The sequence below is a fragment of the Chrysemys picta genome, chromosome 18, assembly GCF_011386835.1.
Source record: "Chrysemys picta bellii isolate R12L10 chromosome 18, ASM1138683v2, whole genome shotgun sequence".
NCBI lineage: Eukaryota > Metazoa > Chordata > Testudines > Emydidae > Chrysemys > Chrysemys picta.
This window is the reverse complement of record NC_088808.1, coordinates 6,619,539-6,631,954: the sequence shown is the minus strand read 5'-3', so window position 1 is coordinate 6,631,954 and position 12,416 is coordinate 6,619,539. Positions and strand designations below refer to the sequence as shown.

Here is a 12,416-nt window from a genome sequence, read left to right as displayed (position 1 = left end):
GTTTTGATGATGAAAGGGTCAGTCTCGAGGCCATTACAGAGAATGGTGGCAGTCATCTGATCATAAAGAAGACGTAGTACCTTAATACATTTTGGAGGACAGCCAAATCTATCCAGCACCATCTTCACTGAAGCCATTGTCACCAGCATTGAAGCAATGATCCCTATGCACCAGTTGACAGTCGCGCTCGGAGCAGGGGGACCTGTCCCCCTCACAGCCCCCATACCACATCCCCCGTGAGATGGGGGCAGGAGAGCACGGGGGAAGATGCGGTGGTGGTCATCTTCCTCGGCCCCAGGATGCAGCAAGAGCTGTTGCCATGAAGCAGCAAGCCACCTGCCCGCCAGGCCTTCCCAGCCGAACCAGAGCCGGTCGCAGCACACTGTCTTGATGGAAATTTGCCCGACAGGGGCAGGGCCGTCCAAGTGGCAGCTCCCTTCTGACACCCCCTGGAGGGGAGGGGAGAGGGATCTGTCGTCCCGGGCTGGCTGCCCGAACCCGCTGGGTTGAATCCTCCAGGCAGACTGCACAGACCCCACCCATTCACCTCTTAATGATTTCACGGCCTCTTGAACTCTGTCTTCAAAGTTCTTTTCAACTTTCCCTTATGGTACTTGTTGACTATCTGTCTTGTGCCAGTATTTAGCCTTAGATGGAGTTTACCACCTGCTTTGGGCTGCATTCCCAAGCAACCCGACTCCAAGATGACCTGGTCCCGGAATGTCAGGGGCCACCACTGGTCTCACACCGTCCACAGGCTGTGCCTTGATCAGAAGGACGTAACCCCCTGAGAGCGGCACCAAGGAGTGGGTCATCTGTACAGCACATTTCCCACGCCCCACCGCAGGACGGGGATTTGGCGCTGGGGTCTTCCCTGTTCACTCGCCATTACTGAGGGAATCCTGATTAGTTTCTTTTCCTTCACTGACTAATATGCTTAAATTCAGCCGGTTGCCACGTCTGAGGTCATAGTCAGATGGGAACCCAGGGGCAGTTCTCATGTCTGATAATGTTCCACAGTTTGATGGAAACGAATTTAAATAATTGGCTCAAGAATATGGGGTTAAGCATGGAACTTTGAGTATCCTCAATCCACCGGTCTTGTAGAGAATGGTGTGAAAATTGTTAAATGGCTTTTGAAAAAGGCCACTGCCACCTGTACAGATCCATATTTGACTCTACTGAACTATAGAGCAGCACCAGTGAATCATGGACTATCACCTGCGGAGCGACTGTTTGGCAGGAAGCTGAGAACAAGACTCTGTAATTCAGTAGTGATCCCGAAAGGCAATACTGACTTAGATGCCCAAAGGGAAATAAGGCCAATCTGGGAATTACAGACCAGTCAGATTAACTTCAGGACCCAGAAATATAATGTTGGTTTGTAGCTCATCTGGTCTTCTGGTGGGCTAGTTTCAAGCTAAGTTTCTCTGGAAATATCAGCTACTGCTACAGCTGCAACTTGTGTGGTATTGCACGAATTGTTTTCCCGACTTAAACCTTGCCACAATGACAGAGTCATGTGCCCTGAATTGAGATGCAGCTCACACATTGCTACTTTAGGCCTGGTCTACACTAGGCGTTTATGTCGAAGTTAGCGCCGTTACATCGAATTGACCCTGCACCCGTCCACACTGCGATGCTATTTAGTTCGACATAGAGGTCTCTTTAATTCGACTTCTGTACTCCTCCCCGACGAGGGGAGTAGCGCTAAATTCGACATGGCCATGGCGAATTAGGCTAGGTGTGGATGGAAATCGACGCTAATAGCTCCGGGAGCTATCCCACAGTGCACCACTCTGTTGACGCTCTGGACAGCAGTACGAGCTCGGATGCTCTGACCAGCCACACAGGAAAAGCCCCGGGAAAATTTGAATTTGAATTCCTTTTCCTGTCTGGCCAGTTTGAATCTCATTTCCTGTCTGGACATCGTGGCGATCACAGCAGCACTGGCAATGATGCAGAGCTCTCCAGCAGTGATGGCCGTGCAGTCTGTGAATAGAAAGAGGGCCCCAGCATGGACTGATCGGGAAGTCTTGGATCTCATCGCTGTGTGGGGCGATGAGTCCGTGCTTTCTGAGCTGCGCTCCAAGAAACGGAATGCAAAGATCTATGAGAAAATCTCTAAAGACATGTCAGAGAGAGGATACAGCCGGGATGCAACGCAGTGCCGCGTGAAAATCAAGGAGCTGAGACAAGGCTACCAGAAGACCAAAGAGGCAAACGGACGCTCCGGATCCCATCCCCAGACATCCCGTTTCTACGAGGCACTGCATTCCATCCTCGGTGCGGCCGCCACCACTACCCCACCAGTGACCGTGGACTCTGAGGATGGGATAGTGTCCACGGCCGGTTCCTCGGACATGTTAGGGGACGGGGAAGATGAGGAAGGAGATGAGGAGGGCGAGGCAGTCGGCAGCGCTCACAACGCTGATTTCCCCGACAGCCAGGATCTCTTCATCACCCTTACAGAGATCCCCTACCAAGCGTCCCCAGCCGTTACCCCGGACACAGAATCTGGGGAAGGATCAGCCAGTAAGTGTTGTAAACATCTAAACATTTATTTTTAACAGAACAGGAATATTAACAATTAAAAGAATGGGTTGTTCATGATTACTTTGCCCTAGGCGCTTAACGGTTCAGTCATGGGCAGTGCAAGTTTTGAAAAGAAATCTAGCAATGTCCGGTTTTCCGTGATTGTTCTGCACAAGCCGCTCTACTGTTTAGTCCCTGCTACTGCAGCTACAGTAAAATGCGGTCTATATGTCCGGGGATAGAGCAGTAATCCTCCTGGGACATCTCGATGAAGCTCTCCTAGAGGTAATTGGAAAGCCGTTGCATGAGGTTCCTGGGGAGAGCGGCCTTATTGGGTCCTCCGAAGTACGACACGTTGCCGCGCCACGAGACTATCAAGTACTCGGGAATCATTGCTCTGCACAGCAGGGCGGCATACGGCCCTGGTCTTTGGAGGCTTTCCCGGAGCATTCTCTCTCTCTCGCTCTCGGAGATCCTCATCAGGGTGATGTCGCCCATGGTGACCTGCTTTGAATTAGGTAGGGGAATGTTAGTGTTGGGACTGCTTGCCCGTTCCTTTACAGAACTGTAACCGCTGGTTTGCAGCCACGCGGTGGAGGCGGGAGAGGGGCAGCCGAAAGGGATCGTTCCCGGGGACAGCCGCGAGGGGGTGGGACAGGGGCAGAGTTCCCGCTTGCCGGATTGCTGGCAGCAGGGACTGACATTGCTTTAAATGTGAAATGAGGCCAGTGGTAATATAAAAGTTTTAAACTGCCACAAGTCTACGGCTTACCATGTCTGCCTGCAACAGAAATTCTGTTGTGCTGCCCCGCTTCTCAAATGTGCTGTGCAAGACCCCAGGCACTGAATGCGAAGGCCGAGAATTCGACCTTGTGCTGAGTGCGCATGTGATAGGTGCTGTGCATGGTCTTGTTCACAGAGAAAGACTATGTTCTTTGTTCACAACTACATTTATCTTTCTGAGGAATTCACTCCCTTTTTCCCATTTCCACAGCCCCATCTGTGACTGTCTCACAACCTAGCCTGGCATCACACTCCCAGAGGCTAGCGCAGATTAGGCGTAGGAAGAAGAGGACACGGGAGGACATGTTCTCGGAGCTTATGGCCTGTTCCCGAGCCCAGGCAGCACAGCAGACCCAGTGGCGGGAGAACTTGACCCAAATGCACCAAGCAAACATGGATCGGGAGGAGAGGTGGCGGCAGGAAGACCAGCAGGCGACTCAAACGCTGCTTGGACTACTGAGGGAGCAAACAGACACGCTCCGGCGCCTTGTGGATGTTCTGCAGGAACGGAGGCAGGAGGACAGAGCCCCGCTGCAGTCTATCTCTAACCGCCCTCCCCCGCCACCAAGTCCCATACCCACCTCACCCAAAGTGCAAAGAAGGAGAGGCAGCAGAGTCCCTGCTAAGTCTCACTCCACCCCTGCAGAGAGCTCTAGTAGCAGAAGGCTCTCATTCCCCAAAATTTGAAAAGTTCTTTCCTTCCCGCCTGACACAAGCCCCCGTCCAAGTTTCACCTCCCAGTTCCATGTGTAGTTGATAATAAAAAATACGTTTCTGTTAACTACTGTTTCAATCATGTTCTTTTGGAGGAGGAGGGGAAAGGGGGTTGGTAATTGGACAGGACAGTCACCTTTGGCAGGGTACATAGGCGGGGGCAGGTACAGCAGCAGGGCACATACACAGTGCAGTGATGCAGTGACTAGTTACCCTGGTTAGTCTGGGAGGTGGTTTTCATGTTATGTGGTGGGGGGTGGGTTGCTCTGTGACTTTGTGGCGGGGGAGGGCAGTTACAGATCTTAAGCGGCGGTCCTTATGCAGGATCACAGAGCCACGCAGCAGGGGATCTGTAACCGTCCTCCCCCTGCCACAAAGTCACATAGCCCCCCCATACACACTGTCCCGATCAGGAGGGGTGACAGGCTCCGTTGAAACAACCATCCCACCGCAGCGGAGCCTGTCAATCCTTGAGTTTAGAAGCTTCATTCGCGTCACTACACTACACCCGCTCCGCACCCCAGTCTGCGTCCCAGTTTTAAAAAATTCCCGCGAAAACAGTATTAAAGAAAACGGTGTGCATTAACAAAGTAGAACTATTTTTATTTCGAAACGTGTGTTGGAGGGGGGGTGAAGGGGGTATGTAACTGGATAGGATAGTCAACATTAACTGGGTAAAGAAACGGGGGCAGGTTCAGCTTCTCTGTACACAAACTTGAAAGTCACAGGTTACCCTGCTCACTCAGGAACTTAGCTTTCAAAGCCTCCCGGATGCACAGCGCTTCCCGCTGGTCTCTTCTCATCGCCCGGCTGTCTGGCTGTGCGTAATCAGCAGCCAGGCTATTTGCCTCAACCTCCCACCCCGCCATAAAGGTCTCCCCCTTGCTCTCACAGAGATTGTGGAGCACACAGCAAGCTGCTATAACAATGGGGATATTGGTTTCACTGAGATCACAGCGAGTCAGTAAGCTTCTCCATCTCCCCTTGAGACGGCCAAAAGCACACTCCACCACCATTCTGCACTTGCTCAGCCGGTAGTTGAAGAGTTCTTTTTCAGTGTCCACGGCGCCAGTATAGGGCTTCATGAGCCAGGGCATTAGCGGGTAGGCTGGGTCCCCGAGAATGACTATAGGCATCTCCAGATCCCCAACAGTTATTTTGTGGTCCGGGAAGTAAATACCTTGCTGCAGCCGTCTAAACAGACCAGAGTTCCTGAAAACACGAGCGTCATGAACCTTGCCCGGCCATCCCACGTAGATGTTGGTAAAACATCCCCTGTGGTCCACCAGTGCTTGCAGCACCATGGAAAAGTATCCCTTTCGGTTAATGTACTGGGTGGCCAGGTGGTCCGGGGCCAGGATAGGGATGTGAGTTCCATCTATGGCCCCACCGCAGTTTGGGAATCCCATCGCTGCGAAGCCATCTATGATCGCCTCCACGTTTCCCAGGGTCACTACCTTTGGCAGCAGTACATCAACGATTGCCTTCGCTACTTGCATCACAACAACCCCCACGGTAGATTTGCCCACCCCAAACTGGTTCGCGACTGACCGGTAGCTGTCTGGCGTTGCAAGCTTCCAGAGGGCTATCGCCACTCGCTTCTGTACACTCAGTGCAGCTCGCAAGCGGGTGTCACCGCGCTTCAGGGCAGGGGACAGCAACTCACAAAGTTCCAGGAAAGTTCCCTTCCGCATGCGAAAGTTTCGCAGCCACTGGGATTCATCCCAGACCTGCAGCACTATGCGGTCCCACCACTCAGTGCTTGTTTCCCATGCCCAGAATCGCCGTTCCACGGCATCAACATGACCCATTGCCACCGTGATGTCCTCGGCGCTGGGTCCCGTGCTTTCTGAGAGGTCTGTGCTACTCTCAGACTTCGGGCCATCACCGCGGTGCCGTAGCCTCCTCGCCTGACTTTTCTGCATCTGCCTCAGGGAAACCTGTATGATAAGCTGCGAGGCGTTGAGAGCGGCCACAACTGCAGCGATGGTCGCAGCGTGCTCCATGCTCGCAGTGCTGTGGCGTCCGCGCTGTCAATGACTGGAAAAGTGCGCAAACTGATTTCCCGCCGGCGCTTTCAGGGAGGGAGGGCAGGACTGATGGACGGATGACGACACTTACCCAAAAGCACCCTGGACACATTTTGTTACCCAGAAGGCTTTTGCGGCTACACCCAGAATTCCAATGGGCAGAGGGGACTGCGGGAACTGTGGGATAGCTGACCACAGTGCACCGCTTCGAATGTCGACGCTTTCACTGTTAGTGTGGACTCACAAAGTCGAATTACTGTCCTTAGTGTGGACACACACGTTCGACTTTGCAATATCGATTCCAAAAATTCGATGCAAGTAAAATCAAACTACTCTCGTAGTGCAGACAAGGCCTTAGACTCCAGGGATTGATCAGGTAGTTTACAAAATGATAGTTTCTGCTTCTTAGGATCTTTGGAGGCCGTTTGAAATAACAAAAAAATCACTTTTTCTTTTCATTCTCTAAAATCAGACCTGTATTTTTATTTATGGCTTTCATTTTCAAACACCGTCCAGTCTGAGAATAACTAAGCTGGTAGCGTAGGCCTGAATGAAGTGTATTTTTGTGCTGCTTAATTTATCCTTGATTGTGGGGGGAAATCCTAAAAAAAAAAATTTTGATTTTCCGTGCAGAATCTAGCCGAGATAAGCAAAGCTAGCGTGGGGCTGGGGAGAGGCCGTAGCAGGCAGATACATACCTCTCAGCGTCCCACTGCATAAGAACACTCTAGACACAACCCATCCCACCAGCAGCTCCGTCGGCACAGGTGTATACCCAGAGGCTGCGGCCCCCTGCAGGATGGGAAGGAAACTTCTAGTAGCAGCAGGCACTGCTGGGCATGCTCAGATGCTGTGGAGTTTTCAAAGGCCTTGCAGGGCAGGTGGCTATGGGTCGCCTGGGACCAGCGGCGATATGTAGGGGGTTCATGTGGGGCCAGGTGCCCCCCTCCCCCGATTGGCCTGCAGAGTGGGGGGGAGAGGGGCTCTGTCCTCCTGCTGCACCTGCCCACCCAGCGTGCCTGGCCCCTGTCCCTGGCAGCAGGGTCCGGGCAGGGGGGAACCCGCCGCTGCTGCCACCTGCCCAGCCAAGCTCTCTCAGGCAGCTGCTGTGCTGCATGGAATAGCATCATGGAGCGGCCGGCTTCAGCCGGCGTGAGAAGTGGTTCCATCCCGCTCTCCGCCCGGCCTGGCTGCCAGAGAGAGCGACTGAACATGCCGGGGGGGGGGGGGGGGGGGGGGGGGAGGCACAGTGGGAGAAGGACAGAGTCTCCTGTCCCCCCCCCCAAGATAATATGGGGCAGGGAAAGCATGGCAGCCCCATGCTGGGCATAGGAAAAGGGGGGGGTTGCTTGACAGAGATGATACGTGGGGCGATCACGTACCCCCCCACTATGGGGGAGGAGCATAGGCGGCAAGTTATATGGGGCAGTGGTGCCCGTGCTCCACCAATATTTAAGAACATGGGCCTGGCTCCACCAGTGTTTGGGCTTACCAGGCTTTGGGGGGCCTCACGCTTCAAGGGGATGTGGGGTCCAGGGCACCGTAGGGGATTAGCAGGGGGCCTGGTGCCAGCAGCAGTGAGCGACCCAGCCCCAGCCCGCCCCTCTTCCGCTCTGTCCCACCAGCTCCCGACGTCACTTGGGGGAGGGGGCAGAAGCCGGAAAGAGGTGGGGCAGGGGCTTGGGAGAAGGGTTGGAATGGGGGTGGGGAGGGAGACACAGGGCCAGACACATTTCGGCTTTAATGCTATTGTGTGTACAAACAAATCTGAGAGGTGGAAATCATTGAGCAGCCTTTGGTTTATTGACAGAGGGGAAGGGTCTCCAGCGGCAGAGGCAGCATCTGAGGGTAACGAGTCACTAACACCACAGGAAGAATTGCACGGCAGCGGTCGGAGCTGTCGTGGTGCTTCTGGGAATGGAATCAAGCGACAGCAGAGCCAGGCAGGAGAGGAGACATAACCTAGACAGAGCTGGCTGACATTTTCCAAACTAGGAGTTTTTCTACGGACAAGCAGCTTTTTAAAAAACATGAAAATGTTCATGAAAATATCATTGATGTGGTTGTAATGTTTTGTTTGGCAGGAAAAAAATCACGCTTTTTAAATGTTTTCAGCAATTCTTTTCTAAAATATTCTCGTGTTAATGACCAATTTTTGTTTCTTTCTAGAAAACCAGGATTTTGGTAAATGAGAAAATAAAATAACATTTTCAGATACTAGAGGAATTAAAAAAAAATTAAAAACACAAAAGCAAAACTGGGTTAATTTAGAATCCTTTGAAATGAAAACCACTTTAAAATTCAATTTTTCCCCCACAAAACTATTCTTTTTACCAGCTCTAGTCCTAGTGCACTGCGCTGGGTAAGTGTGTATGATGATGTCTGCCCCCTTGTGGCTGGTGCATAAAGAAAAGATCTTTATTGTCGTCTGCAGATTAATGTTCATTATGACAGGCCTATAATTGCTATATAAAAGCTAAGTATAATTATTACAATTGCATCCCTGATTGGCTACACGGGCCTCATTTTCATCTCTGACATCTTGTAGGAGTATTGGTGCCCTTTGCCTGTCAACCAGTTCACCCCATCAGCATAGCTTTCATGGGCTCCTTTCAGGTATAATCCGTTCAGGTTGGACATATGACAATTCCCGTACCACCAGCCCCCTTTAAAGGTTACAGCACAGTTAATTAGAGACATGTCATTGTCACGGTCGTGGGTTGTAAACATCATGCCGTTGTGTTCGATTAAAGAATCCCCTGTGGAAACAATTGGGTTTATTTATTACATGTTTTTATAGTCACAAGGTGGGTGACATAATCTCTTATTGTTTATTTATTACATTTTTACAGTTCAGTTCCCACAGCCCAGCCTGGTGGTTCTGCAGCGGGGTTACTAAATTTCTCCCTTCACCACGCAGCAGAAAGCTCCCTGGGGTCAGGAGAGAGACTGCAATTCTATTTCCAGAGAGGAACATTTTACACCAGGCCATAATCTGAGTGTATCTCCGCACAAGATCGGATAGGAAACTCTTCAACCTGTCATGATTTAAGTCAAAGACCAAAGTCAAAAAGGTGCTAATCAGGGATCTTTTATTCACTGATGCTGCTGCCCTCATAGCCCACGATGAAGATCTATTAAGAACTCATGGACCGCCTTTAAAGTATCTGTCAGGCATTTGCTCTCACCATCAGCATCAAGAAAATGGTTGTATTAGGACAGGGGGGTCCACAAGATCCTTCAATCACCTTAAATGCCAACCAGTTAGAAGTAGTCCAAAAAGGTCAGCTATTTAGGTTCTACAGTTACCACAAACCTCTCACTGGATGAAGAACTAAATGTTCCCATTGGAAAGGCTGCCACCACCTTTAGCAGAGTAACTAAAAGAGCCTGGAACAACTCAAAGTTTACCATCAAGACCAAAATGCTAGTGTACCAAACCTGCTTGCTCAGCACTCTCATGGATGGTGGGGAAACACGGACACCTTATGCTCATCAGGACAAAAAGTTAAACAGTTTCCACTTATGCTGTTTACGCTGCATACTCAACACCAAATGGCAAGATAAAGTCACCAATGCAGAGGTTCTTCAAAGGGCAAATTTACCAAGTATGACAAGCAAAGATGACTGTGCTGGCTGGGCCGTATGAGTAGGTTGGATACATACTGAAGGACATGCTATATGGGAAGCTATCAGAGGGAACAACAACAACAGGACGTCCCAAGCTTCGCTATAAAGACTCATGCAAACGAGATATGAAGGAATTGGAGTTAATCGTGACCTATGAGAAATCTTGGCAAGTGATCGTAACAAGTGGCGCCATCGTCTCCGTCAGGGTTTCAAAGTCCATGACAGAAGCTGGCTCCTACAGCTAGAAGAGAAAAGAGTCCGTAGAAAGCAAGCAGCTCCCAACCGAGACAGATACATTTGCAACAACTGCCAAAGATCGTGCAAATCTGGGATTGGACTATTCAGTCACACGAGACATTGCAAACCATCTACATCATAGGCTGCAATTCCCACCGTCTCTTTTAGATGAAAGGATGCCAAAAAATTATAGTCTGATCTCAGTTACACCACTATAAATCCAGAGTAATTCATTGCCATCAATGTGCTCAGTCCTTGGGTGTCTTGAAATCAGTTTGCACTATCGTGATGGTATAATGTGAGCCCAATGTGCTCCTAACCCAATAGCTTAGCCTGGAGCCTGCTGAGGATTCAGGATCATAGAATCACAGAATCATAGAAATGTCAGGCTGGAAGGGACCTTAAGAAGTCATCAAGTGCAACCCCCTAGGCTGAGGCAGCACCAAGTAAATCTAGACCTTCCCTAACAGGTGTTTGCCCAACCTGTTCTTTAAAACTTGCAGTGATGACGATTTCACAACCTCTGTTGGAAGCCTATTCCAGAGCTTAACAACCCTTATACTTAGAAATTTAATTCTAATATCTAATCTAGATCTCCTTATCAAAGATTAAGCTGGTCACTTCTTGTCCTACCTTCAGTGAACATATAGAACAATTGATCATAGTCCTCTTTATAGCAGCCCTTAACATATTTGAAGACTCTTACCAAATCCCCCACCCCCCATCCCACCCCCAATCTTCTTTTCTCAAGACTACACCTCACCAGTTTTTTAACTTTTCCGCATAGGTCAGGTTTTCTAAACCGTTTATCATTTTTCATGCTCTCCTCTGAACTCTCTTCAGTTTGTCCACATCTTTCCTAAAGTGTGGTGCCCGGAATTGGACACTGTTCTCTGACTGAGGTCTCACCCGTGCTGAGTAGACCAGGACAATTACCTACTGTTTCTTACAGGCCACACTCTTGTAAACACACCCAGAACGATATTAGTTTTTTGTGCAACTGCATCACATTGTTGACTCATATTTAATTTGCAATCCGCTCTAAACCAGTTCTTTTTCAGCAGTACTACCACCAAGCCAGTTATTCCCCATTCTGGAGATGTGCATTTGATTAGTCTTTCTTAAGTGAATCACTTTGCCTTTGTCTTTACTGGATTTCATCTTGTTGAATTCAGACCAATTCTCCAATTTGCCAAGGTGATTTTGCATTCTAATCCTGTCCTCCAAAGTGCTCACAACCCCTCCCAGTTTGGTGCCATCTGCAGATTTTATGAGCATATGTTCCACTCAATTATCCAACTCATTAAGGAAAATATTGACTACTATCGGACTCAGGACTGACCCCTGCAGAACTCCATTAGATACACCCTCCCAGCTTACCATTGATGACTACACTTTGAGCACAGTCTTTCCACCAGTTGTGCACCCGCCCTATAGTAATTGCACCCGGACTGCGTTTCCCTAGTTTGCTTATTGAGAATGCCATGTGGGATTTTGTCAAAAGTCTTACTAAAATCAAAATATATCATGTCTACTGCTTTCCCCTTATCCACTAAGCCAACAACCCTGTCAAAGAAGGAAATTAAGTTGGTTGGACATGATTTGTTCATGAGAACTCCATGGTGGATATTGCTAATTAATCCTATTGTCCTCTAGGTGTTTACAAATTGATTGTTTAATAATTTGAGTGAGTATTTTTCCAGATATCAAAGTTAGGCTGACTGGCCTATAGTCCCCCGGGTTCTGTTTGTTACCCTTTTTAAAGATAGGTACTATGTTTTCCCTTCTCCAGTCCTCTGGGACCTCACCCATCCTCGAGGAGTTTGCCAGATAATTATTAATGGTTCTGAGATTGTTTCAGCTAGCTCTTTTAGTCCTTTAGGATGAGTTTCGCCAGGTACTCCTAACTTGAATACATCTACTCAGAGAATTGTTATTAATGGTTCCCAATCCTGCTGGAAAGGCATAACGAGTGGGGTACCGCAGGGGTCTGTTTTGAGACTGGCTCTGTTCAATATCTTCATCAACGACTTAGATATTGGCATAGAAAGTATGCTTATTAAGTTTGCGGATGATACCAAACTGGGAGGGATTGCAACTGCTTTGGAGGACAGGGTCATAATTCAAAATGATCTGGACAAATTGGAGAAATGGTCTGAGTTAAACAGGATGAAGTTTAACAAAGACAAATGCAAAGTGCTCCACTTAGGAAGGAAAAATCAGTTTCACACATACAGAATGGGAAGAGACTGTCTAGGAAGGAGTACGGCAAAAAGGGATCTAGGGGTTATAGTGGACCACAAGCTAAATATGAGTCAACAGTGTGATGCTGTTGCAAAAAAAGCAAACATGATTCTGGGATGTATTAACAAGTGTGTTGTGAGCAAGACACGAGAAGTCATTCTTCCGCTCTACTCTGCTCTGGTTAGGCCTCAGCTGGAGTATTGTGTCCAGTTCTGGGCACCGCATTTTTAAAAAGATGTGGAG

At 49.3% G+C, this 12,416-nt stretch overlaps 1 protein-coding gene across 3 annotated transcripts in view; it reads right to left on the bottom strand.

Moving 5' to 3' along the window:
* Positions 1-12,416, bottom strand: part of LOC101933176 (ficolin-2-like) — a 68,715-nt gene that overhangs the window by 37,972 nt on the left and 18,327 nt on the right. The window contains exon 12 of one of the 3 annotated variants that reach the window (XM_065572344.1): positions 7,844-8,821. The exons of 1 other annotated variant lie outside the window; for it this stretch is intronic. In XM_065572344.1, the coding sequence (XP_065428416.1) occupies positions 8,574-8,821 (248 nt within the window). In that variant the 3' untranslated portion in view covers positions 7,844-8,573. Of the gene's footprint in view, positions 1-7,843; positions 9,934-12,416 lie in introns of those variants that run through there. One more of the 3 variants, XM_065572348.1, reaches the window with a different exon arrangement.